At 44.3% G+C, this 23,010-nt stretch overlaps 1 protein-coding gene across 1 annotated transcript; it reads left to right on the forward strand.

Annotated features, from left to right (window-relative positions):
- Positions 1-13,691: 13,691 nt before the first annotated feature.
- LOC147607872 (protein STICHEL-like 1) lies at positions 13,692-19,398 on the forward strand. Its single transcript, XM_086789911.1, has 6 exons — positions 13,692-16,052; positions 16,166-16,364; positions 16,477-17,094; positions 17,374-18,145; positions 18,270-18,342; positions 18,757-19,398. The coding sequence occupies exons 1-6, from the start codon at positions 13,860-13,862 to the stop codon at positions 18,841-18,843; spliced, it is 3,942 nt and encodes a 1,313-aa protein (XP_086646037.1). The 5' UTR covers positions 13,692-13,859; the 3' UTR covers positions 18,844-19,398.
- The last annotated feature ends 3,612 nt before the right edge of the window (positions 19,399-23,010 follow it).

The raw sequence follows: 23,010 nt of genomic DNA on the forward strand, positions 1-23,010 counted from the left end.
GGAAGAGGGTGGGAGAAGGAGAGAGAGGGTAGTGTGGGCTGGGCGGTGGTGGGAAAAGAAGAGAGAGAGAGAGAGAGAGAGGGAAGAGGGTGGAGAGGAGAGAGAGGGAGGGTGGGAGAGTGAAAGGGAGGGAGAGAGAGGAGAGGGAGGGTGAGTGGGAGAAGGAGAGAGAGGGAGGGTGAGAGAGTGCAAGGGAGGGAGGGAGAGGGAATTGAAGGAGAGAGAGAGGGGGGAGGATACAGAGAGATACCAAAGAGAGCGAAGGATAGAAAGAGTTAGGAAAGAGAAGGATATAGAGAGGGAGAGAGGGAGGACAGAGAGAGTGAGGAAAGATAAGGATAGAGAGAGTGACAGGGGGAGGATATAGAGAGATAGCAAAGAGAGACAAGGATAGATAGAGTGAGAGAGGGAGAGTGAAAGGGAGGGAAGAGAGAGAGGGGGAGGGAAGAGGGTGGTAGAAGGAGAGAGAGGGTGGTGTGGGCTGGGTTGGGCAGTGGTGGGCAGAGATGGTGGTGGCAATAGGTAGAGAGAGATAGTTCAAGTAGAGAGAGAAGACATCCAAGAAAAGCTCCCTCCACCAAGCTCCCTCAAAAATCACACTAACACAGCCCAGCCTAGCCCAGCCCTCACTCTACTCTCTCTCTCTCTCTCCTCCTCCCCTCCCTCTCTCCCCTCTTCCTCTCTCTCTCCTTCCTTTCTCTCCTCTCTCCACTCTATCCCTCTCTTCTCTCTCTCTCTCTCTCTCTCTCTCAACTCTATCCCCCTCTTCTCTCTCTCTCTCTCTCTCTCTCTCTCTCTCTCACTCTTTTCTCTCTCTCTATGTCTCTTCCCCCTCATTAACCACTCTCTCTCTCTCTCTTCAATACCTCTCGCCCCTTCACATCCAGATTGAGCTTCACATATAGAGCGGATGTTGTGGAGATTCTCTCATCCTATATCTAAAGAGAATGTGGGGGAGAGGGAGAGCTTCAAACCCTAGCAAGCAAACACACACACACACACAAGAGAGAGAGATGGATGGCTGAATTTTCTCCTATCTTCTTCTTCTCTACTCAACCAACATAACATAAAGATGAGCATACACACTATATGGGTTAGTACTCAACTACTACAACATACAAAGGGTCGGTCCATAATGTGAACCTGACTAAATGAGCTGGCTCTATAACTATGCCAATCTCTAGTAATCCAAAATGGCTATCACATAGCCTATCATCCCACTAGCCGCATATCACCCATAATCTCACCAACCATGCCAGTGGTGTAGATACGGAAGCTATCACCTAGGCGGGTCATCAATGTCCGTCGTAGCACTAGTTGAGCTCGATATCTCAACACTCCCCCTCGAGCTCAACTCTACACACTGCACTCCAAGTAAGCTCCTAAATCTGTGGAGCTTCTCTCTGTGCCCAATGCCTTCGTGAGTGAAGATGTCAGCCACCTGATCCTATGTGCTGACATATACCAAATCTACATCTCTTGCTAGAACCTTCTCCCCTCACAAAGTGATAATGCACCTCAATGTGTATGCACCTCGATAATGCACATTGAGGTGTATGTCTGCATCACTATCACCACTGATAATCAAGTCATCCACATAGATGACTAATAGCATGATCCCTCTATCTGTCTTTTTCACATATAGTGAAAAATCTGCATTGGATATCTGAAAGCCAATGGTAACAAGATACTCCCTGATCTTGTTTGACCATGCTCTGGGTGCCTGCTTCAAGCCATACAAGGCTTTGCGTAACCTGCACACAAAATCTGGATGTGCATCACTCTCATAACCTGGTGGTTGCATCATGTACACTTCTTCTTGCAAATCACCATCCAAGAAAGCATTCTTTACATCCATTTGATGCAAAGACCAACCCTTCATGCAGCCATAGCAATGACAGCTCTCACGGTTGCCATTCTTGCAACCGGATTGAATGTCTCCTCATAGTCTATGCCATAAGTCTATGCATAGCCCTTGGCAACAAATCTTGCCTTGTACTTGCTCACTGAACCATCAGCATTGTGCTTGACTTTATACACCCACTTACATCCAATTGCCTTCTTTTCCTTAGGCCAAAGGCACTAACTCCCATGTTGCATTTGCATCCAATGCTGCCATCTCCTCATCCAATGTTGCATTTGCATCCAATGCTGCCATCTCCTCATCCATGGCATCTTCCCATTTCTTATTTCCAATTTCTTGCTCAAAGCAAGTGGGCTCAACCTCCTGTATCGCTTTTACCATGTAAGCATGATGATGGGCTATATATCCATCATATCTCAACCTGTCAACAGGGTATCTAACCCTTGTAGACCTACGTACACCTGGATCATTGCTAGGTGTCCTCAAAACAGCCCTGGTTCTCCTTACAGACGGAATGCCAAGCTCCTCATCAAGGCTTTGCTTAGAGCCACTAGAGTCACCATCCACATATGAGTGACCTACTGAGATAGATCAGGCACAAAAGGTTGATCTACCTTTTCCTTCCCTTTTTGTGATACATGTGTACCTGCATCATTCCTCAACCTGCCTGACCATGGGCTAACATTGGATCCACTGCTTGAGGACTCCCCAGGTCCACTCAGCACCTGTGATTGTTGCTACTCTACATGTGGTGCAACATCAACACTTCTTACATCTGCATCTTCTGTTGCCTTCACTACTGGTGTATACCAGCTACTCATCTCATCGAAGACAACATCCCTTCTTACTCGCATCTCACGAGTGGTAGGGTTATAGCATCTATAACCTTTTTGCTCCATAGCATAACCAATGAAGATGCATTTCTCTGCCTTTGGATCCAACTTTGTTCTCACTTCATCAGGAACATGTACATATGTAATACACCCAAACACTTTCAAGTGAGACACATCCGGTCTTATGCCTGTAAACTTCTGTTCAAGAGTCATACCATGAATAGATGCAATGGGTGTCCTGTTCATAATGTACACAGCAGTTGCTACTGCTTCTACCCAAAAGTAATGTGGCATATTCTTTTCAGCCCCATCAAGGCACATGCCACTTCTGCAATGTGTTTTCTCGACCAAGGCTTTAAATCTCTGAAAGTGAGCAAACACCTCACTTTTCTCCTTCATGAAATAAACCCACACTTTCCTAGTGTGGTCATCAATGAATGTAACATAGTACCTGCAACCTACAATTGTTGCAGTCTTGGTCGGTTCCCATACATCTGAATGTATGACATCCAATGGCCTTGCACTGACATGCTTTTCATGTGGGAAAGCATGTTTGTTCTGCTTACCAAAAGTTGGCATGCTTCACATACCTTATGCATACCATCAACCTTAAACTTTAGCAAACCTGCAACAATATTTTGGGCATGCATAGACTTCAGTCTCGTTGTACATTCACATGACCAATGCGCTTGTGCCATATGTCAATATCTGCAATGACACCTGTTCCATACGCAAACATGGCTGCCTTTATCTTAGGCATGCTCACATCCAAAGTAAACATCCTGCCATTTCTGTTACCCTTTGCAACCAAGCGACACTTATTTTTGAAGTCTTCCACAAAACATCCTTGAGGATTAAACCTCACTTGCCAACCTTGCTCAACTATCTGTCCAACAGAACCCAGGTTCTTTGTAATATTTGGAACATAATGTACATCAGCCAAGTAGCCATCTTGCATAAACAATGGTACTTTACCAACATGCGCAATGGGATGCGTAGTATCATCACTTGTTTCTACATAACCTGGTTTTTCCATTTTCTGCATATCTCTAAACCACTCAGCATGACTAGTCATGTGGTTAGAGGCGCCAGAATCCACGTACCATATATCTTGAGATCCTGACACATCCTCTGTTATGGAACTAAGCATGTGCTGCATCACAAACACCTGCTCACTTCTGTCATCACCTCCATGTTTGCTAGATGATGCATAGTTGCCTTGCTGCAACTTCCCACTTTTAATGTCATTCTGCTTTTTGTAGCAGTCCTTTGCCATGTGTCCTGGTTTGCCACAGTAATAGCACTCTATGCTATTTGCATTCTGATTTCTTTGCCAACCACCTTGGCCTCTTTAGCTCCCCCTGCCTCTAGGCCCCTGCCTCTAGACTGGCCTCTTCCATCTGTGTATGATTGCTGTTGTGAATCATTGAACTGTTGTTGTCCAGAATTCTGATTTCCTTGTAGGCTATCACCTTGGCCTCAACCACGGTCTCTACCTCTACCTCTACTTGAATTAGAGTAGAGGGCTTGTTTCGATGTATTCTTACTTTGTGAAGAAGAATCCTCACCTAAAGCCTTTTCTTCTATGATCAGCATAGATATCAAGTCCCGAAAGTTGGGAATATTCTCCCTAACTACAATGGAGGTCTTGAATGGCTTGTAGTCTTTGCCAAGCCCATTAAACAGACACTCACCAAATCATCATCCTCCACTGATACATTGATAGACCCAAGGGATTCAACAATGCCCTTGATCTTTAAGGAATATTCATTGATGGATATGCTTTTCTTTTCCACAGTATGCAACTCTTGCTTTAACTGCAACTTCCTTGCCTTTATGTAGTCTGGAACATCTGAACCAGATTCTGCCATGCAACTCCTAGAGTGTTTGCATCCTGTATGTGTCCTATCATAGTGTCTGTGACACTAATTGAAAGCCAGTTCATGACTTTTCTTGCACCTTGATTCCAATTCTTGAATGCCTTTACATCTGCAGGAGTAGCATTCTCCTCAGATAACTCTAGAGGCTCCTCATTGTCTCCTTCTACATAATCCCAAAATCTTTTACCCATTAGGAAATTGGTCATTCTGAACTTCCAGGCATAGAAGTTATTCTTATCCAGCTTCTCACTAACAATCTTATTAATTCCGTTAGACATGTTTTCCTGCAGCAATCAAATAACCTGCAAACAGACAACTTCTGTACACAACCTGTAATACAGTAGTATCTCCTGTAACTACTGTAGCAGCGGTACTTCAGCACAACCTGTAATACAGTAGTATCTCCTGTAACTACTGTAGCAGCGGTACTTCAGCACAACCTGTGTGTCACCAAATGTGACCAGAGTACATGTACATACACCCAGTATCAACAATACATGTGTAAACCCTGTCTGCACTCTCAAAATGCACTACTGCAGTGCAATAACCAGATTTCGAGCAGAAACAATTCTCTACCAGAACTTCCAGAAAACTGTCGAAAATACCTTGCAGTGACAAAACGGGGCCCGTAACACGCCCGAAACGTGAATCTGGCCGAAAAAACCAAGTCCAATAGGAAAAAATACCTGCCCTGTAGATAGCTCCTCAATCGGAGATGTGTAGCTCCCAGAGCTACTGAGGGGGTGTTGTACCTAAACCAAGAAGGGGAAAGAGATGATGGTGCTCTTACCCATATAGTACCGTTTCCTTCCTTGCTTGTTCTTGCCTCTTGCTTGCCTCCTTAGCTCTCACACGAACCAGGCTCTGATACCATAAAGAGAATGTGGGGGAGAGGGAGAGCTTCAAACCCTAGCAAGCAAACACACACACACAAGAGAGAGCAAGACCACAAGAGAGAGATGGATGACTGAATTTTCTCCTATCTTCTTCTTCTACTCAACTCAACCAACATAACATAAAGATGAGAGTACACACTATATGGGTTAGTACTCAACTACTACAACATATAAGGGTCGGTCCATAATGTGAACCCGACTAAATGAGCTAGCACTATAACTATGCCAATCTCTAGTAATCCAAAATGGCTGTCACACAACCTGTCATCCCACTGGCCGCATATCACCCATAATCTCACCAACCATGCCAGTGGTGTAGATGCGGAAGCTATCACCCAGGCAGGTCATCAATGTCCACCGTAGTATTAGTTGAGCTCAATATCTCAACAATATCTACCTTGGTGTGACTTTTAGTGGCCCATGCTTCACCATGCTTCCCGCAGCACATGCCAGAGTGACACAGCAGCCTTGAGCTTACTTGAGCGGCAGTGCTTCTAGGCACATTTCTAGGAGCCCAAGACGAAGGGCTAGCTTTTTGACACCCTTGTCACACCAACCTTGATGTTTGGAGAAGCCTTCTGGTGGCCAGATTTATACGATGAGGATTGGCAACAGCAAGTTGAGAGGCCCCAAGTCATGATGTTCTCCTGTATGATCCGCAACAAACCATCAGTCCCACACCAGATTATCCAGGCAGAATTTGTTGCAGCCCTGATGGTAGTGGATGCACTCTTCCAGACAGTCACATAGCTCCATCACATCAGTCACATGGATCCCCAGAGGTACCCAAGGCTTGCCTTGGAGTCCTCAAGACAGCTAGCACTTTAGGGACACTCTGGAGTATGGTATGCACTAGTTTTCACTTGGTTCTCAGTATATGGGCTCCGCATGGACCGCCTACCCCCCTTCAGTACAGTTTGGACTCCCCTTTTCTTCGGCTCTCACGAGGATACCAACCAGGTTATCCAGTTAGATCTTCTCAGCCTCTACACCCATTGCACATGAATCACACCTCCAGAGCTCCCCACAAAGATGCACTTCTACAAAGATCACTTCCTCACACTCACTGAGGATGGATTCTTCTAATAACCGGGCTACTTGAGTCTTCACATGTCCCATGCCATGCGGATTGTGATTGGCCGAATACGGGTTTCATCCCACCGCCTCCTTAGAGTGGAGATAAGCGCATCTTTAGAGCTGAGCGCATCTTCAGAGCTGGGAAGCTCATACGGAGACCCAGAGAGGAGAGGATCTGCCAATTATGCCACACAAAGGTTGAGACGAAGGAGCATTACATATGCTGCTGCCTAGTATACTATGAGATCCGCAGAGGTTTCACTGTCTATTTCGTGAGGGATTTGGTCCACTCTCCAGGATCATTGACTTCCAAGACCAGCGTTGCCTAGGCCTCTTCCTGCTTGAGCTCCGCAGACACCTTCTTAAGAGAGCTTCCACCCCAATCACTCCGCCCCCTCCCTCGCCAGCCAACCATCGCCAGTTTCTTCTGGCCCCAGGAGGTCGAGGACACCAATATAGTAGCGGATCTTGTGGACCCTCCACGAGTTGCTCCGGACCTACCTCGCCCGAGAGGAGTTACCTCGGATTGAGCCTCCACACTCCAGCGTGCCCACGCCCCCGGCCCCCCGGCCGACCACGATCACCTCATCAGCTTTCCAGATCCAGGACGTGTTCCACCGCCATCAAGCTACCTTTCCACGTGACATGGCTGAGGGAGACCTCTCGGCCATACTCATTAGCCCCATGATTGATATTTTGGAGAGTGGTATACCATCTACTCAGGGCTGATGCTGCTCTCATGTTTTCTATGTTCTTAGTATTCCATCATGAGTTTCCATGTACAGTTTTGTATCACCCCAGTGAGATAGCTATGTTTATGTTTTCTTTCTGTTTTATTTTCCATTCCATGATGAGATATGCCATGGATATTATTGTATCACTTTGGTCTCATAGGCACATTGGGTCTTTAGTAGTAGACGCTTAATATATATATATATATATCTCTCTCTCTCTCTCTCTCTCTCTCTCTCTCGCAAGGAGAGGCGAGGAAGATAGAGGAGAGAGAGGAGAGGAGAGAGGGATAGGGGGGAGAAAGTCTCTCCTCTATCTTCCTCTCCTCTTCTATCTCTCCTCTCTCTCCTCTTCTATCTCTCCTCTCTCTCCTCTATCTTCCTCTCCTCTCCCTGAGAGAGAGAGAGAGAGAGAGAGAGAGAGAGAGAGAGAGAGAGAGAGAGAGAGAGAGAGACGACGTGTACTCTCTCTTTTCTCCCCTCATCCTCCCTCCTCCCAACTTAGCCCAACCCATCCCATGGGCTAAAATTTTTCCATTTTTGTACTTTAATTTAATCGAGAAAATGTTTTATAAGCTGAGTACCAAAAGACCATGTGATGAAAGTTAGTGATGATGCTCTGGGGATGGGTTTGCACTAAGCTTTTTTTGACATCCACTCTCTCTCTATACCCTCTATTACCCTTGTCCTCTCTCTCTTCTCCCCTCCTCCTCCCTACTCTCCTAGCACAGCCCAGCTCTCACTCCGCTCTCTCTCTCTCTCCTCCTCCCCTCCCTCCCCTCCCTTCCTCCCTCCCTCCCCTCTTCCTCTCTCTCTCCTTCCTTTCTCTCCTCTCTCCACTCTATCCCTCTCCTCTCTCTCTCTTAGGGAGAGGAAGATAGAGGAGAGAGAGGAGAGAGTGATGGAGGAGAGAAGTGGGGAGAGAGAGAGAGAGGAAGATAGAGGAGAGAGAGGAGAGAGAGGAGAGAGTGATGGAGGAGAGAAAGTGGGGAGAGAGAGAGAGACGATGTGTCCTCTCTCTTTCCTCCCCTCATCGTCCCTCCTCCCAACCTAGGTTGAGTACCAAAAGACTATGTGATGAAAGTTAGTGATGATGCTTTGGGGATGGGTTTGGGCCAAGCTTTTTTGACATCCACTCTCTCTATATCCCCTCTATTACCCTTGTCCTCTCTCTCTTCTCCCCTCCTCCTCCCTTCTCTCCCAGCACAGCACAGCCTAGCCCTCTCTCTACTCTCTCTCTCTCCTCCTCCCCTCCCTCTCTCCCCTCTTCCTCTCTCTCTCCTTTCTTTCTCTCCTCTCTCCACTCTCTCTCTCTCTCTCTCTCTCTCTCCTCTAGGGGAGAGAGCCCATCCCTCTCTCTCTCTCTCTCTCTCCCCCTAGAGGGGCTCTCTCTCTCTCTCTCTCTCTCTCTCTCTCTCTCTCTCTCTCTCTCGGCGAGAGAAGGGATGGAGAGAGAGAGAGAGAGAGAGAGAGAGAGAGAGAGGGAGAGAGAGAGAGAGAGAGAGAAGAGGGGGTGGGAGGGGGAGTGATATAGAGAGAGACCCCCCCTCGGCGCGGTTCACTTAAAAATATGTAAGTATACCACGTGAGTTCAAATGAAGGGTTTTTTAATTCAAAATTTCAAGGTAAATTTACAGAAATACATTTACGAAGGGGTTTTCTTAATCGATTTTGGAAAAAAATCTGGTCATTTTATTCATGAAAATTTACAGGTAAGGGGTTTTTTAAATACCCCTTGAATGCACGTGATACATAGGGCTTCTTAGTAGTGCACCTCCCAAGTGGCAAGCTCACCACTTGCAGAGTGGGGGAGGAAAAACTTTAACTTTTTAAATTTTTTCTCTTCCCCATCCCCCCCCAAGTGTCAAGATCAACACTTGGGGGGTGGGGGGAAGGAATTCTCTCTCTCTCTCTCTCTCTCCCGACCCACTCCCTCTCTTTCTCTCAATCCACCCTCCCCTCCCTTCCCCTCCCCACCTCTCTCTCTCTCTCTCTCTCTCTCTCTCCCCCCCTCCCCCCTCCCCTCCCCATCCACCCTCTCTCTCTCTCACTCTATCTCTGTCCTCTCTCTCCCCCCCCTTCCCTCTCACCCACTCTCCACCCCCAAGCTTGGCCAGTTGGGAGAGGGAAATTTTTGATTATTCAAAAACTATTTTATAAAATTTTACTTTTTAATATTATTTTAAGATAATAATTAATTATTAAAAATATTTATTAAATTTTTACTTTTTAATAGTTTTTTAAAAATATTTTTTTAAAAATCCTCTCCCCCATCCCCAAGTGGCGGGGGGTGGGGGAGGGGAATCTTTTTTCTCTCTCTCTCTCTCTCTCCCCCATCATCTCTCTCTCTCTCTCTCTCTCACCCACCCTTCTCTCTAATTTTATGTTACTCTCTCTCTCTCTCTCTCTCTCTCTCTCTCTCTCTCTCTCTCTCTCTCCCCCATCGTCTCTCTCTCTCTCTCTCTCTCACCCACCCTTCTCTCTAATTTTATGTTACTCTCTCTCTCTCTCTCTCTCTCTCTCTCTCTCACCTTGCTCTCCCTCTCTTTTTCTATTTTTTGCCAGTCACTCTCCCTCCCTCTCTCTCCCTCCCTCCCTCGTCTCTATTTTTTACTTCTCTCTCTCTCTCTCTCTCTCTCTCTCTCTCACACACACACACACACACACACACACACACACACATTTTTTGTTTGTACAATATTCTTATGGTGTTCAATGCACTTAATATCAAATTGTAGAATATGTAATCAACACTAAATGTTTGTCTCTCTTGTTCTCTCTCTTAATGCTTACTAATGCACTTAATATCAAATTGTAGAACATGAAATCAACACTAAATGTTTGCCTCTCTTGTTCTCTCTCTTAATGGTTATTAATATCCTCTTTGTAATGAAAAAACTCTAAGGAGAGTTTTTGTGTTTGCAATAACAATGAGTAAGAGGGAAGAGAGAGAGAGAGAGAGAGAGAGAGAGAGAGAGAGAGAGAGAGAGAGATGAGGATAGAAGCACTCTAAGGAGGGTTTTTGTGTTTGCAATAACAATGAGTAAGAGGGAAGAGAGAGAGAGAGAGAGAGAGAGAGAGAGAGAGAGAGAGAGAGAGAGAGAGAGAGAGAGAGAGAGGATGAGGATAGAAGCACTCTAAGGAGGGTTTGGTGTTTGCATAGACAATTGGTAAGAGGGAGAGATAGAGAGAGGGGGGAGAGAGAGGAGAGAGGAGAGAGGAGAAGGGAGAGAGAGAGAGAGAGAGAGAGAGAGAGAGAGTTAGTGCAAGGAGGAGAGATAGAGAGAGAAGAAGATGAGGATTATGCAATGGGGGAGAGAGAGAGAGAGAGAGAGAGAGAGAGAGAGAGAGAGAGAGATGTGGGGGGAGAGAGAGAGGGAGGGAGAGGGAGAGGGAGAAGCAGACAAGAAGAGTAAAATAGAGAGAGAGGGAGAGAGAGGGAGAGGGAGAAGCAGACAAGAAGAGTAAAATAGAGAGAGAGAGAGAGAGAGAGAGAGAGAGAGAGGCAGAGAGAACAGAGGATAAAGGGAGAGACGGAGAGGACAGAGGATATATATATATAGAGAGAGAGAGAGAGAGAGAGAGAGGATATAGAAAGAGACAGAGAGAGCATATAAGGAGAGGAGAGATAGAAAGAGAGAGAGAGGGGATTGAGGGCTGGACAAGGAGGAGGGAGAAGGAAAGAAGAGTGAGAAGAAGTATGGAGGTATGGGTATAAAGAGAGAGTGGTTGTCAAGAAAAGCTCGCTCCAAGCTCGTTCTAAAAAGCTCACTCCAAACTCACACTCTGATGCTCTCATTAAATTTTCCTTCATCATCGTATATCAAGCATTGAACATGTTCATGTAGAAAGAATACATTGAGTGGAAGGGGAGAGTAAAGAGAAATAAGAGAAGAAAAAATAAAACTTAATTGGTACACAAATGCTAAAGAAGATAAAAAGCTAACTAGTGATCTAATTGAAAATGCTATTGCACATGAGTAAAGCAAGACTCTCAAGTGCCACATCCTATATATCCCTTACCACGCATCCTTACTAGAATTAATTGGGAGAAAATTGAGTGGCATCCATTTCCTACCTCCCCTCCTCCAATAAAGAAACCACCACTATGAAAAGATAAAAGTAAAATTGATTCAAAGAAAAGAAAAATTAAGTGGAATGTAGGAATCCTTAAGAAAGAGATGAAAGAGAATTTTAGAAGTATTTGTACATGAATGAGAGTGCTCAAGAAGATGAAAAGTGAGCATGTTAGTTTATTTAAAAGGCTTATGGAAGTTGGTTGCACATGGATAGGAAAAAAGACTCTATCTTATAAATGTTTTCTATAAGCTATAAGTTAAGGAGCATGATGCCATCTCGAGAGAAATACTTATCAATTTGAGAGTATGATACTGGTTGGAAGACTTTAACGCATAGGTAGAAGTTAAAGAGAAAAAGAGTTATTTTGAAAGATATGGTAGAGCTCTTTCTTATTTCCTCATGAAGGCTTTTTTTTAAACGAACGGGGTAAATGCCACTTGGCGTTTGCCTACTTCCTTCTTGCTCCATGTGGAACTTGGAGAAAATAGGGCCCCCTTGCTCATTCTTACTCCATGTGACACTTGGGGAAAATAGGGCCCCTTAAAAAATGTAGGTACATTGCTCCAAATGGTTGTCTCTTGTGCTACCTAACTTCCAATGGTGTGTGAACAATGTTAATGTAGGGATCATACAGGCCATCCACAAGGTCTTTCAATTTTTGCTAGGCAAGGCCTAGGTGTGCATAACAATCTCACTAAAAAGACACTTGACGTGTGATGGAGAGTGGACATATTAGCTAGGGAGATGCAAGCGTGTCTTGTGGATTCTAACATCTTACTAGTGAAACCTTCAACTTAGCTCTTGGGCTCTTCTAGACGTGCTCAAAATAAACAAAGGACATTTTGGAGCTATAAGGTATGATGCTTTGCTAATCATAGCTCCCTAAATTTCAAGCACTAGGTATGATGCTTTACATTATAACTCCTTAGATTTCAAGCAATGTGTTTGATTTTCTAGTTGCACACCAAGAGATGCCTCAACCTTTATCACAGAGGATATTCCTTTTTAAAACTTGAATGGATTTTATTCACCACCATGAAGGACTTCTCTTCCCAACAGTGGATGTTTTTGCTCCTATTTCTTTCCCTAGAATGGATGTTGAGAATGAAGAGTCAAGTGTTTTGTAACACCTTGGTCCATGCCACATAGTGATCCAAAGTCCATACGTAGGAGCTGCGCACATGCTGGCCAGTGCGAGAGAAAAACTTTTTTCCTAGCTAGTGAGAAAAAAGACAAGTTGGAGTACAGTCGGTTTTCCCTATTCAAAATCTCATTATTAGCCGGTTTTTATAATTAAAAACCTGTAAATTTTATCAGTTTTTGTAAAGACGAGTGAATTCAATTGGTTTTTTTGAATTTTAACCGGTTCTAGCGCCCACCACATGGTGGGTGATGGCCATCACATCGATGGCGTGGTGTTCTATGAGCACCGATCGCATGGCCCCACAATGTGGCCACGTAGGCGCATATATCACACCTATGTATATATAAGTGCACATTCGTGCTACGTGTGAACAGTCTCTTAGCATATAAGCTGTTAACTTTCTAGAAGGTACAATTACCTTGTCACACGAATCACAAAAGTGAAAGGGACTCGAACTCCGAAGTAGACAGTTGAGAGGATTGAGTGGCTAGGTCTCAAGGCAGCAAGGTGGGCATTAGAATTTTAGCAAGATCGAGTGGGCGTGATTTTATCTAAATTTAAAAAAATAAAGCTCCGACAAAATTTGTGTCCGGGAGCACCAGGGTGGGCCCTCGCGAAGTAGCGTCCGCAGGATCCCCTTCGAGATCCGACGGCGCTGCGTGTCGGCACGCGGGTGACAGGTGGCGTGCGCATCTTGCAGATTGAGAATGACCAAGCGTGGGGCCCGCAGCCAATCAGCTGACTGCGACAGGGGGACTATTCGACAAATGATTGGCCACTGACGTGGAAGTAAAATTTCGGAAAAATGAAAACCAACAAAATGGGCCCACAGAATACCGAAGCGAAAGCGACAGGTGAATCCAGGCTAGATTTCGAGTAGATGTGACGTGGCAGAAATCCTTAAACTTTAATTACCGGTATGTGACGTGGCAGCAATCCTTAAAACTTTAATTACCGGTAATGTTTTTTTTCGTATTTTCTGATATTATCTTTCCTCTTTAATAAGGTTTCTCTGGCTCTGTAGTGCCAGCTTTTTTTATTAAATACTCATGGCTGTCGCTCTGTCTGCCTCGGAATCCGTTTTCTGTAATGTCTTATCATACTCTTATGTACAAAGAGTCCTACTTTATCTTTTTTTATTTTGGCTTGTTTTTCTTTAATTGGTTAACTATGATTTATTATTTCTGCTCTTAATTTGGTGGTCATCTTCATCCCGAGGCTCTCTGCCAACTTTTCCTATGCATTGTCTGCTGGGATGTGCTTCTGAGCTCCCAAATGCATAGTTACAGGAAAGGTTCTTATTAGAGTGGGCGACTTCCTAACAGATTGGGTTTCCATTTTGAGCATTCAACTGATGGCTATGGAGGACCCAATGCCCAGAACCAGCAGAGCTACCAGGAACCCCACTACCACTCCTGTGGAGAGATCCCCCACCTTCTCTGTCTCCTCTAACACCTCTCCATGGTTCACCCCTGGCCTTGTCCCTTACACTAGAGCTATGGAGATTGATGAAGAGGAGAACCACCACCACCACCACAAGGATTTCTCAGAAGAAGAGCATGTGTTGAGAAGAAGCCCTAGCAGGGGGAGAGAGAGGGGTGATGGTCTGGCTGTAGTGGCTGGTGTGGGGTGGGACTGGAGGTCTAAGAAGTGGATCCATAGTGGGCAGCACGATCATCGCCATCATCATCATCATCATCATCATCACCATCAACAACAAGAGGATCTTGCGGATGAATCTATAGACGGAAGGATCTCCAGGCTAAGAAGAGATGCTGGCAGAATGGTGATTGAAGGTAGGCTCGCTGTGCATAACTCTAGGCACTCAGGATGGGTGAGTGAGCTTGAAGGTATTTCTGAGAGGAGGAGGAGAGATGGGTATGGTGGACACGCTTTAACTAGGGTTAGAAGGGAGAAGGGTGGCTTAAGAAGTAGGAGAAGGGCTGGCTACCATGTGTTGGAGATGCATAGCAAAAGGAAGCTGATGAGGAGAGAGCATCAGCTAAGAAGAGAGATTAAGACAAGAAGAAACCTCCCCTCTACTATAGGCCAAGGTGCGGTGGTGAGCTCTCTGCAGATACTTGGAGAATCTCTCCATGCCACTAAGGCTTTCTCTCTGCTTACTCTAGAGGAGTATCTTAAAGAGAGAGAAGCTGCTAGGAAGCTGCAGAATGAGGAGAATTCGGGCTCTTTGGGGGTGGCTGAAATTGGCTCTTCTCAATCAGGAGGCTTTAATTCTGTCAAGTACCTAGATCAACCCCACCGTATGGCCAAGAAAACATCGCTGCAGCCCATCAATGACATCTCTAATAAGCCTCAACACCAGCTTCCTGTCTCAATGTATGCCTCTGAGGATGGTCTGGATGAAGACTCTGATGGGCAGAGATCTGGCTGTGGCATGTCGTGGCGCTGGTCGAATGCACATCATGCAAAAGATGACTCCTTCATGCACTACACAGGCGGCTGCTTCCCCACAGTTTCTAGAAGAAGAATTGGGCAAAGACTGCTGGTTTCACAAAATAGAAAGGGCTGTAAATGGGACAAGTATAACTCAGAGGGCTCCTTTTCCTCCTTTGATTCAGACTTGGAAACAGTTCCCCTCATGACTGAGCCAGAGCCCTTCCATGACTACACTACTGATGACGTTGTGGACTCTTCTGTGGAGCTAAGTAGGGGTACTCAAAGCCTTTACAGAGAGTTCAGTCTGAGGAAGGCTAGCAGATTTAAGGAGGATGGAAGATCTAGTAATGGGTACAGCTTCAGGGGGAGTGAGCATGACTCTTATTGTAAAGAGCTAGGATTGCCCATAGCAAGAAAGGAGAAACGGTCCGTGGATCGGCACCGGAGCTTGAGCCAGAAGCATCGGCCAAAGGTTCTCAAGGATCTAGTAGGGCAAACCATGGTCGCCCAATCTCTCTCTAATGCTGTATTGAGAGGCAAAATTGCACCTGTGTATCTTTTCCAGGGACCTAGAGGGACAGGGAAGACATCTGCAGCTAGGATGTTCACAGCTGCGCTGAATTGCCTATCAGCAGAAGAGCTTAGGCCATGTGGGTTGTGCAAGGAATGCTCCTCTCTGCATGCAGGAAAGAACTTTGATGTGAGAGAAGTGGATGCAGCTGCTAACAATGGGATTGAGAGCATGAAGCTTCTCCTTAAACACGTCTCCCTGCCTCCGTCTTCTCGGTACAAAGTCTTCATCATAGATGAGTGCCATCTTCTGACTGCAGAAGCGTGGAATGCATTCCTGAAGAGCTTAGAGGAGCCCCCTAGCTATGTGGTATTCATTCTTGTCACCACAGACCCAGATCAGCTGCCCCGCACTGCACTTTCGCGTTGCCAGAAGTTCTTGTTCTCCAAGATCAAAGATGCAGACATAGTGTTAAGACTTCGGAAGCTCGCTCTGCAGGAGAATATTGATGTAGAACTTGATGCCTTGCAGCTTATTGCTAGCAGATCCGATGGTTCCTTGCGTGATGCAGAGATGGCTCTCGATCAGATCAGCTTGCTTGGGAAGAGAGTCACTCTATCAGTAGTGCAAGAGCTGGTAAGTCAAGTGTGCTAGTGTTCTGATCAATTTTTATGGTTTCCTACTTCTGATGAATTAGCCACTCTTATTTACTTACTGAAGTTTTTGATTTGGATGCCTACATGTATCAGGTTGGGCTGATACCTGAGGACAAACTGGCAGAGTTTCTTGAACTGGCTCTGTCACCAGATACAACAAGTACTGTGAAGTCTATCAGAGAATTTATGGAATCAGGGGTGGAACCCTTGGCCCTTATCTCTCAGCTCGCCACACTGATAACCAATATCCTTGCGGGTAACAACAGTGCTGCAGGATACAGGCTCAAGCATGGTACTTTCTTTGTCTACACTTTGCAAACCCATTCTACATCTCTTTTGCATGTATATGGAACATGTTCAGAGGCTTGGATTACTAGTTTTATGATGTTGCTTGTATTGTGTAGTGAGGAAGGTTGAAGAAGAGAGGTTCCGACAAGCACTGAGAATCCTATCGGATGCAGAGAAGCAACTCCGGTCTTGCAGTGACAGAACCACATGGTTAACAGCAGCATTCTTGCAATTCTCTCAGATGGATGCCTCCAATGTGCCCCCTTCTTCTCTGGGGACAAGTGTAACCCAGAGCCCGGTTAATTTCTTCGACACTAGTGAGAAGGAGACACTGGAGGGTGAACTGAAGTGGGATACTCAATCACCACTACAAATTGAGCATGTACCTCAACGTGCCGGGAAGGCGGAGGGAGCTGATCATAAGAGGCTAGACAGTCAGAATATCCACTTCTCTGGTCCTTTCTTGGGCAACAAAGTATACCCTTGCAACCAATCTCCACAGTCTGCAGCAGCTCTAGATGATGTAAGGACAACAGCAGGTGCAAACAGGCCTCCTGTCAAACCCCGGGCTTATTCCACTGGAGTCAGTATAGTTGAGCAGAGAGAAGCCAGAACAATGAGCTCTTGCTCAATGGACAGTATATGGAGAAAAGTCTTAGACAGCAGCCGGTCAAATGTGATCAAGCAGCTCTTGCGTGGGGAGGGCAGATTGCTGTCACTCTCTGTCACTGAAGGTAGGGTCAGCTCTTTAAAATCTTGCAGCAAATAAGTGCTTTTCACTCTGATGATGTGGTAGTAGGCATGGTGGTTTATGCTTGAAAATTTGAGTACCATGGTGACAATGTGTCTTGATGCCTGAATCTGGTTGTACTGTTAGTGGAGTAAGGAGATGCAGTAGAACGAAGTCTATGCTATGTATGTTCAGGAGGCTATGATATCTATGTCTCCTCACCCTCTCATTATAGTGAATTGTTTCTCTCTTTCTTACTGACCTTTTGATTTTACCTATACAGCTCTTGCAGTTGCTCACCTGGAGTTTAGACACCCTGAGCATAAGGCTATGGCGGAGAGAGCCAGAACCAGCATTGCAAATGCATTTCAGGAAGCACTATGCTGCCCAGTTGAATTAAACATCACCTTGTCATCTTCATCAGCAGATGATAACTTTGTCCACGGGGGAGGTAGTCCCTATGTATCAGGAAACCTCGAACAACAGGGTAAACAGGACAGGATAGTATCACTGTCCAAGGCAGACAGTAAGCCTTACTATCTGGAAAATGAGAAGGGTCCTCTGCAAGAGCAGAGGAGGAGCAAAAGTGGCTCATTCAGAAAGTCATCTGGCTCTTTGAAATTTGGTGTACCCGTCTCTTCTAGTCCTCGAGTGCGCGTTCCAGAGCATAGAAAGCCGAGACACAGTCTGGAAGTAGAGCAAAGCTCGTACAAGCAGAGGTACAGCACAGATCTATCAGATAGAGATAGATACAATATTGCCAAGGGAAAGGGCAAAGAAGGTGCAGATAGAATTCTTAAGTCTAGTAATCATGTAGTGGAGGGTGATTCTACAGAGAATAATAGAAGGGTGAGTGTCTATCATGAATCTCAAAAGGAGAAGACCTATACAGGTGGCAGGAGCTCAGATGCACTGGTTTTGCTGCAATCAGAGGATACAGGTGGCACCCATGATGTAGATGCCCATCCAAAGGGGAAGGCAGAGAGAGATATTAATGTTGAACCAAGATTTTCTCCTTCACCAATGGAAGGGAATGATACCGATAAAGATAGCTCGTAAGTATCGGTGCTGTGATGTTTGTTTGAGACATGCTCTTAATCTTCTCTTATGAAAATGCACATTTTTTTCACAAGGAGTATACTGGGTAGTTACATGCCATCATGTTCCCTTGTCATGCAGGGACTCAGAGACTCAAGAAAGATATGGATCCAGTGTTTTATGCTGGAAGGGAAATAGAATGAATGATGGCAAGGTAGTTATAATGTTCCTCTTATTTTTCCTCAATAAGAGTCAGTCTAAGGGTGTTGATATATTTTAACCTTAAAAAATTGGATGGGTGTTGGGCATATATTTTAACCTTAAAAAATTGGATGGTGGGTGTTGGGCAAGATTGCCCAGCACAACTGTGGGTGGAAATGCCATGTGGGGTACATCTTGACCACCGCAGAATTCTCATTTCTGGGCAGTCTTCCCCTCTCATAGACAATGGGCAGTGCCCATTATCAATGCATGGGGACTGCCCATGCATCTTTTTGGTAGCAGTCAAGGATACATCTGATATAGAGTGTTCATCTCTAGAGTATGTGTATATAGAATTTGTTTAAGAGAGATTAAACAAATTTGATAAGGTATGAGGCTACCCTAATGATTTAAGGTTACTTTACAGGTCAAACATCAAAGATTGAGGAAGAAGAGAAGAGGAAGGTTACTGCTCAGACTTGTACCATGTGCAAAAGGAGAGGGCAGAAGTTGAAACACATAATGGCTGCTATTCAAGGTCATTCTCAGCTATTTTTTCCATGGGTCAGAAGACACACAAGATCGTCGTGAGACTGATACCCACATGTGGATAATATTTTTTAGCTTGGAAGTTTTTCTTCTAAGTTTGGGGAGGCTTTTTTGAGCTTGGCAGTTTTCTTCCATGTTTTCCATAGTTATTGAAGGAAAAGAAAATCAAGTGTCTCAGGATGATCATGCAGGGACTACCACATTATGCATGCAGATATGGTTTTGCATGTAAGGATGTTTTTTTCTTCTGGAGATAATGGGATACAGCACGAATATCCAGATGGTGAGCCATTGTGTAAGAATGAACATTCTGGATGATGATTATGAGTGCTGCATTGTACTACATGAGTGCTGGGGTGATGGGGCAAGCTGTGCTCTGGTAGATGATGATGGGTTCAAGAGAAGCCTCTTTGAGGAGACCATGAAATGTATGTAGAATCCGGCGACCGACGGTACGGTACTTTGGGAGGGCCATGTATCTTTCTTGAGTTGTTCATGTGATGTATTGCTGTTTTCTAGTTTACAAATAATTATGCATCTTGTCTGTTCATTCATTTAAAGGCTTCCAAATTAATGCAGGCTTGAGAGGCATTGATGTGTAACACATCTCATATACAGTCTTGCCAACTGGGGTGATCAGTGTTTCAGGAGTTTAGCACCTGCATTATCAGTATATTTAGATGCTAGGGTTTGAAACCTTTACCTGTGCACCTGCAGGCCATGGTGTGAGCCTGTGATAACGTTATGCCTTTTTCAAGTTTCTTGGCAAGGGATTAAGCCCTGATTGATTGAGTTGCCAGACAATTCACCAATGTAGATAAATTTTGAAATTGCAAAGGCCACCTACCTCTTAATACCTGTCCATAGGAAAATGTCAAAATATTCCAAATTGAGACATTCACATTGTAGAAAATTCTTGAATTGGAATGCTACCTGGTTATATATATATATATAAACATTTGAATTGGTTGGAAATCTAATAGAACAACAAGTGCGATCGCTTGCACAGGGAGGACTCGAACCCATTACTTCGGGAACTCCCGAGTGATTTCCTTGACGTTGCGATCAACATATATATATATATCGATATTACAACTCTCTATATTATATAATCTTAAAAAAGAGTGTCACAAAATTGCCACGTGGTACAAATTTGAAGGTTCGGAAAGAGGAGATTTCCTTACCGTTCCAACCAGGCTTTAAATTTGGCACCCATACGGGAGCCTTTCACAATTTCAAGTGCCAAATGGCACCTCCGTTTTCTGGTTAAAGTGCTAACGTGGCACTTTGAAAAAACAAGGGAAGTGCCCAATGGCACCTAGCCTTAGGGGCAGGGGTATATATCCTATATAATAGATATAATATAGTAAACATGTATAATATAGTACACAATACATAATAAATATGAAAAGACCAAATATTATACACAAGGTGGAGCAGGACTAATATGAAAAGGCCAACATAATATACATAGGGCAAAAAGAATTAAGCTACGCAAGTTTAAACAGGCAAAGAGCACGCGCGGTTGCTTGTATCTCTGTGCATGGCAAGAAGCGAGGCTAGAGAGCAACTGTTTAAACAGGCAAAGAGCACGCGCGGTTGCTTGTATCTCTGTGCATGGCAAGAAGCGAGGCTAGAGAGCAACTGCCAGCAGCTATGGATGATTGCGAGCAGCAGCTATGTTTGTTATTAAAAGGGACACTCAAAATTTTAGCCAAAGGTGACATTTTGACACCCATGGTTGATGGCAAAAGTGCCACTAGATTTTCTATGGCACCTAGACTTAGTGCCAAATTTAAAGCCTGGTTCCGACCAACATATATATATATCTCGATATTACAACTCTCTATATTGTATAATCTTGAAGAAGAGTTTCACAAAGTTGCCACGCGATACAATTTTGGAGGTTTCGGCAGAGGAGGAGGTGGTTTGGGTAAAATTTGAATTTGGAAGTTGGAGACTTTAAGGTAATGTGCGCGTATATATATATATATATATTACAACTCACATCTCTTTTTATGGTAAGTGGAGAAGTGGGCATGTGTTATAAGTCTCTCACACACCCTAGTACTAACCCTTAGGGACAACCTTTGATGTGTAAACATGCTAAATACAACTCTAATTACTCACTTTTATCCCCAATTTCACCCATTTTTTGTAAATTATATATTAATTGGTGATTTGTGCTTATTATAGTGATTAAGTGAGCTGAAATTTGGAGCTTTCAATTGAGCATGAGGGAGTAAGCATTCAAGGGGATTTTTTCTTTAGCTCTTTGCCCTTAATGAGAAGGTAAGGCATACTCAAAATAACCAATTCATACAAAAAGGGCACAAATCGTCAGAGAATCGACGATTATAGTGTAGCTTTCCCTTGCCGGTATATAGCATCATTTGAAGAGATCTATGGTCAAGCTATATCTTATACCATGGGGTGTCTTGTGCTAGAAGGGCTTGGTCCAATTTGATGCACGGACGGAGAACGAGAAAAATAACCAAACGACTTGTTTTTGTGGATTTATGCGTAGTGTCGGCAATTTTGATTAATTAATCCACACTGTAGCTTAGCAATGGCATAAGGAATAGCCTCCTAAAATGGATTGGACAATGGTGAAGGAAATTAGGAGAATGAAGAGTTAAAAAACTAGCCACAAATGTGATTAGAGAGTGATTAGTGCTTAAACACACTAATGAACTAAAAGTAACTAGATGAGGTAATTAAGAGAAGCTTTAAGAAGAGAGGGAGACTCTGATATCATGTTAAGATTCATGGTACCTCCTACAAGAAGCTAATTAGCCTAATGACATACTAATCACACATAATTAACTTAAACCTACAGTGGATAGTGCTAAGTGCGGTCATCATGATGAGTGTGCATAATTAGGTTACAAGATTAAGACTTGTACTCATAAAGAGGCTTGAGATGTGTGCAAGTGCTTGTACTTTCATTGCTTGAAAATGACTCCTTTTATATGGGTAGAGTACATCTTTTCTTGGTCCTTGCGTGTGGGATAATCTACTTTAGCCATGTGGCTTCATCTTCACGTACTCACTCCCTGCCTCTACATGTGCTCTATGGCACCACACTTCTCAACAAGTTGGTTGCCTTGGGATTCTCGTGGGAGATGATCTTGCCGCATAGCTGCACCCAAAAGTGCCACTTCATCGTCGCCTCACTCCAATGGAAGCTCGACCCTCCTCGCCACTCTATCTTACACACTCACTCTCACACACATGCAAGCAAGCACATATAAGAGCTCAAACAAGCACAAGGCAAGCAAGTAATAGTATAGGAGAGTAGAGAGGAAGAGGACTCTATTAGCTTATACATAAAAGAATGAGTGGTGAGAGTTACGTTTCATGTTTTGTAGTATATATAGGTGACCTCTAGGGTTCACACTCTTAGGTGGCCAAAGTTGAAAGTATGGCACAACAGGAACACACGTTGGGGCTAAAATATGACCATTATTGCTCGCTAAAATTGACACATTATATACTCAAATTGCTTCCATACTTTTTGATCTCTGTACACCACCTCTCACATGACCCGACCAAGGGTTAGCATACTCTAGTGTAACACCGCTTGTGCTTGTGGGATGACATATTTCCTATTTTCTACCCGCCTTCTATTTGCATGTCCATATCAAGAAGTCTCCCACTATGTGCTTGTTGTTGCCATCACAATGTCTTTATTTGAAGTAGTCCAAGAGCCTTGTTGTTCCTACCATTAATACCTTTCACCTTCAAAGAGGTGTCTATAAGTTACGGTTTTCCTAATTGGTTCCATGCATTTAAGGAAATTAAATTATAACTAGCCCCTGTGTCGAGTAATGCATTGTAGAGCACTCTACCATAAGGGCTAGGCAATTGAATGGATGTTCATAGAGGTGCTATGTGCTCCTCTGTCTTCAACTTCTCCCACAAAGGCTTATGTTGATCCAAGGATAGCTTCTTATCATTGCTGTTGTCGAATTTGCCTTTCTTTAGCTTCTTGTTGAGCTTAAGCTTTCTTTAGTTCCGCTTTTTCCTTGGCTACTATCTTATCATGTGCAACTCACAAGGCTTCCTTGGTAAGAGGACCATAATACTTTTTGAATCTACTACCATTAAGGAAGCCAATGGTTTCAACCCT

The sequence above is a fragment of the Cibotium barometz genome, chromosome 54 (assembly GCF_041138505.1).
Source record: "Cibotium barometz isolate CiBa-2024 chromosome 54, ASM4113850v1, whole genome shotgun sequence".
Classification (NCBI taxonomy): domain Eukaryota; kingdom Viridiplantae; phylum Streptophyta; class Polypodiopsida; order Cyatheales; family Cibotiaceae; genus Cibotium; species Cibotium barometz.

Bases quoted from the DNA above. Each gene is read 5' to 3' on its own strand.
- LOC147607872 (XM_086789911.1), top strand. From the start codon at position 13,860: ATGGCTATGGAGGACCCAATGCCCAGAACCAGCAGAGCTACCAGGAAC. The intron at 17,095-17,373 runs GTAGGGTCAGCT...TTACCTATACAG, and splicing joins GTCACTCTCTGTCACTGAAG to CTCTTGCAGTTGCTCACCTG. The intron at 18,146-18,269 runs GTAAGTATCGGT...CTTGTCATGCAG, and splicing joins GATACCGATAAAGATAGCTC to GGACTCAGAGACTCAAGAAA.